The sequence below is a fragment of the Zingiber officinale genome, chromosome 8A, assembly GCF_018446385.1.
Source record: "Zingiber officinale cultivar Zhangliang chromosome 8A, Zo_v1.1, whole genome shotgun sequence".
NCBI classification, from domain to species: domain Eukaryota; kingdom Viridiplantae; phylum Streptophyta; class Magnoliopsida; order Zingiberales; family Zingiberaceae; genus Zingiber; species Zingiber officinale.
In genome coordinates, this window is record NC_056000.1 from 75,994,187 (window position 1) to 75,999,359 (window position 5,173).

Sequence of the window (5,173 nt, forward strand, 5' to 3'; positions counted from 1 at the left end):
AATGCTCAATCGTCATCATGTCCTAAATGCTACGATTATGGTGCTTAACTTCCTCAATTGAAATTTGTCTGCTGTTGTGACCACGACCATGACAACCTTCCATTAGATCTGATTGACTCTAATGCCAACTGACGCCGAGTAGGATAATGATTATCCTGTGGGCTGACAAGAAGGAGATTTAAGGAGAAGAAAAGAAGAGAAATCGTTGAAAATTCAGATAAATCTATCATTTTTTAGGGTTTTCCCAAAAAAATTTATTCAATATATTCAATATAGAGGATAATTTATCAAACAACTAAACTTAATGATTATATAGGCATATCCTAAACTATAAATATCTATAATACCAAAAATACTTTAAATATCATAAATTAAAAATTACTAAAAAAGTAAAACAAATATTCGGTGACTTTAAAAGATACTAAGCGGTATTTTTTGAATCTTAGTTACGGGTTTTAGCCGGTAATAAATATAGATCTTTAAAAGAGGTACATGCGAGTATAAATAAATTCTCAATCTAATATCTGAATAAAAAAATTATGACATGTTAAGTAGAGCTAAGATTCCTCGAACATAGTCAAGTTGGTTATCATATGCTAGGTTTATAGATGATCCTGTCTGAAAGCGGACAAGTGGAAAGTTGGGATGTGGTGACTCTGCTGACCGGATGTGGACTCCACCCCGATCTACAACACAGATGACGTCAGTGCCGAGTTAGGGAAATGGTCTCCGACGTTGGCCCTCCGACGCTCAAGTCAGTCACCGGATGTGGAGGAGTAAAATAGTAGAATTATGCGCAAACAGTAAATCATGCGTACCTCCGCCGGTGATGGACCTCCCTTTATATAGAGCTCTGGTAGACGATGTGCACGCTCTTTGAGACATGAGTACGTTCTCCGATATATTCGTGACCATGTTCTCCAACATGTTTGTGATCACGTTCTCCATTATGCCCTATGAAAGGATGTCGAGCGGATCAGTCACTCGGCCAGGACTCCGCTATGTCCACGGTGAGGTCTTGTTGCTTGGCTGAGCGAGTAGCCGCTCGGCCTAGAGTCCACCACTCTGTCCGCTTCAGTTACTCTTCCGTGCAATGTCTTATAGTAATCTGCCTCCCTCTGTTCGGACAAACTATCCGGTCTCCCTCAGCGTCTTGATAATCCTGAGTCGGAAAGATTGTCTACTCGGACATATCTCCCGTCGATCGAGACCTACTTGTCCCGATCGATCATTACATTTATCTTCCATTCGACCCTTTCACACTTGGACATTGACCATCTTAACTTTAACCTCCATCCTGATAATTAACCTCGTACTAAATAGACCTTCTCCTATCGCCGCATCAATAGAATTGAGCAAGAGACGAATTTTATAGAAATTAAGAAATTATCTTTCTATGACTAATTTTAATTTCCTAATTTACGAACGGTTGATGATCTTTTACGGATCAAAATAAAAGTAAGAAATGGGAGCTCTCGATGATACTAAAGAACGGAGCGTTAGCCTAGACGGTTGGTGGCGCACGGGTAGAGAGAGGAAGAGTGGACCGTGGTCGGCGTTCGAGGCGTGGTGAGCTGTGATATGGAATGAGAATTAAGTAGAACTAAACTCTGGGCTTTATTAATAATAGTGGTTCAAACAAATCATAAAAAAAAAATCGGAAATTCTAGAGAACTTTTAAAGTTTTTTTTAAAAATATATAAAATCTAAATTTTAATTAAAATTAGCAACCGTTTTACTTAAAATTACTATGTATATGAATAAACTCTACAATGCCAATTCAAATTTAAGATTTTACTAAAAAATAGATTACTATTATTTCAAGGCTGTAGGACGCCAGAGGCCTTTTTCTGATAGACATAGGCTCGTGCAAAGTAAACGAAGAGAAGCAATTCGACGGCGCTGAGCCCGGCGAGGAGGAGGTAGAAGTAATCAAGATGGGCACGGTTGAGATTGTTGGAAAACCAGCTATCGCCTCCTTTCCTCGTAGTCTTATCGATCACTGATATCAGAAATCCACTTATGAAGCTACCAACTCCGAAGATGCTCAAGTAGAAAGCAAGGCCCAGGCTTCTCAACGCTTCAGGGACTTGATCGTAGAAGAACTCCTGCAGCCCAACCATGGTGAACACGTCCGCAATCCCGGTTAGAACGTACTGGGGAACCAGCCACCACAGGCTCATCGGAATCATGGCTTTGGGTTGATCCACCAGCCCGAATTCTCGAGCTGTGCGGAGCCTCTTCATCTCCACCGCAGCCGCTATGGCCATGGAGAGTAAGGAAATTACCATCCCGGCGCCGATCCTTTGGAGCATTGTGATTCCCGACGGGAGCTTTGAGAATTTCCGAGCTGCGGGGACTAGAATTCGATCGTAGATGGGGATGAAGGCGATAATGGAGACACTAATGAAGCTCTGCAAAGCAGCCGGCGGCACCACAAATTTTGAGCCTATTCTCCGGTCCATGGTGCTGCCTTGCTTGGTGAACAGGGTCGACCACTGGGCGAATACGACGGCATAGAATAAGCACGTCGCCCATATGGGGAACAGCTCAAGCAACCCCTTCGCTTCAGCTAAATGCTCAGCGCTGCCCACAAAATCAGTCACACTTCAAATTTCATCGCGAAATTAAGATTTCGAATCCATGTACAGATCAAGGCACTCACTTGACCGCCTCCTGCCGCTCACTTGAATCGCTCCACCTGTTTCTGGCGACGGCGGTGAGTGCTTTGGCAGTGCGAGCGAAAGGGCTCTGCTCTTTGAAGGGGTAGAAGCGATACGTCGTGGTTCCCATCAGGAGCAAGGCAAGGGCGCAGAGCATGACGGCGCATGGAATGCCAAAGCCGAGAGCCCAGCCGAGGTTGTCCTGGATGTAGTTGAGGATGGTGACGGTGGCGAGGGTGCCAAAGCACAAGCCGAAGTACCACCAGTTGAAGAAAGCACTCCTGGCGACGCTTTCCTGAGGGTCATTCTCGTCGAACTGGTCGGCGCCGAAAGCCTGGACGCACGGCTTGTGGCCCCCTTGGGCGACGGCCATTAGATACAAGGAGAAGTAGAAGATCGCGACTTTGAGAGCAGAAGGTGGGCAGCTTGACGACGTATCGCCGGCGTCGACCCCACAGTCTGGTGGATGGAGGGATGGCAACGCAGCCGAGAAGGTTAACATGCCTAAACTCTGGAAGGAAGATTACATACAATATTAAAATCTATGATTTCCAATCATGAAACAACTACACTCATCGATCCAGACAGCATACTCTCGCACAAGCACGATAAAGTAGCAAAGTCTCCGAAAAATTGCCAAGTATATTTTGCCGAAGAAAATAAAGTACTGAATGAAAAAGTTTGTCTGTTATTGATCGAATCAATCATGGATTTAGCAGTGAATGAGTGGGCAAGCAGAATTGTGATCGGCAGCGGGACGATTAATTGGATCGCTGGATGCAAAAAGATATTTCTAATGTGGGAAAAGATGGAAGTGAGAATGGCACCAGTATGTAAAGAAGGGAGGCAACGACGATGGTTCGGTAGCGCCCCATGTAGGAGTCGGCAACGAAAGCGCCAAGGAGAGGTAGCATCGATGCGACGCCGCTCCACACGTTGACGGAGGCTGCTGCCGTCGCCGTCGACTCATTGAGAGGCCCCGTGAGGAAGGAGATCAGGTTTGCGGACACCCCGTAGTAGGCGAACCGCTCTGCGATCTCCACCCCTGTGCCATCGGCAGATCCAAAATAAGGGGAAACAGATCAAGATTGGGAAGAAGAGTGGAGGATCCGGAAGCAGAGAACGTGTACCTATTATGAAGAGGACGGAGGACCAGCCGCCGGAGGCAGATCTGGAGGCGGGACGGCCGCGGTAGTCAACGACGCCTTCCATTGGCTCGAGGAGCCGGCCTTGGGAGCTTAGGAGAGGATCCGTTGCCATCGCCGCCGGTTTGCGATATTAAACAGCTCCGCTCCGCTCCGCTCCCGCCCCTCTGCTTCGATCTGCCCCTTTTTACTTGACACGCTTCGCTCGTCCAGCGCCGCCTCCGGACATATTCTAGTAGGAATATCACCAGAGGGATACAGATCATGTGCATCGAGGAAAACAGGCAACACAATAAAAACTGTTAGAAAAGGGCCATTTGTTCTAATGATTTGTTGACGAAACCTCACTTACCTGCCTGATGTTTACTGAATCATATGCGATACCAGCAGAGTCTGCGGATGATGATTAGTTTTCCACTTGTTTAGTTCTTTAGTTTAAATTTTAATTATTTTAATTTTAAAAAAAATTATAAAATATATAATAGATTTTATACTCTTTTTATTTCTATATAGCCCTTTTATGATATTATCCATTTACCATGAGTAATACGCTGAGTTGGCATCCTTCCCTGCAAGGAAAATGGGTGAGAATGCAACTAATTCCAAAATTTTACAATGACTCAAATCACATCCATTTATCGAGACCGGATCCGTTCGTCCACTTTTTGATAAACTCAGAAATAATTCATAATATAATTATGATTGAAATAGGATCATGATTCAATTGTAATTGATTATGATCTTTTTATGAATTTATCTTTCATCCATATTATAATTTAAATTAAGATAGACCACTAATAATCTGATCATTTATTCACCGTCAATCCATATCCATAATTGATTAGTTTCTCTAATTTCTTCAAATTGTTATAGTACAATTTTGTCAGACTATTCCTTTTGACTTTTCTATACTAGTGATTATAAAGTCAAATATTTTATTTATTAGCTACTTTGTCAACTCTATCTTTAGTTAATTAGACTCCGTTCTAGTCAACTAGTCTAATTATTATCGTCTCAATGTAAGGGTGTCAATTCAGATGGATCGGATCGAGTTAGGTCGGGTTGAGTTTTTTTTTTTTTTAAGTCAATCCGAACCCGACCCGAATCCGAGTTCAACCCAAAACACCTCAACCCGAACTCGAATCCGACCAACCCGATCAACCCGAACCCGACCCATATAACCCAAAAATTTAATTCAAAATGATTTTTTTGGGCTATTTCCCCTATAATTCTTCACTTTTATCTCAATACTCCATCATTATCATACAAACATGATATTAATATACATAAAAACATCTAAATTTTTAAAATAAAATTTTATTTAACCCCAAAAAAATCACAAAACCTTATATTTAAGCTAACCCG

General features: G+C 43.0%; 1 protein-coding gene across 1 annotated transcript; it reads right to left on the bottom strand.

The window, feature by feature from the left end:
• Positions 1 to 1,773: 1,773 nt before the first annotated feature.
• Positions 1,774 to 4,036, bottom strand: LOC122009601 (protein NRT1/ PTR FAMILY 5.10-like). Its single transcript, XM_042565818.1, has 4 exons — positions 3,794 to 4,036; positions 3,491 to 3,708; positions 2,666 to 3,174; positions 1,774 to 2,586 (listed from the first exon to the last, which is right to left on the bottom strand). The coding sequence occupies exons 1-4, from the start codon at positions 3,921 to 3,923 to the stop codon at positions 1,821 to 1,823; spliced, it is 1,623 nt and encodes a 540-aa protein (XP_042421752.1). The 5' UTR covers positions 3,924 to 4,036; the 3' UTR covers positions 1,774 to 1,820.
• Positions 4,037 to 5,173: the final 1,137 nt, after the last annotated feature.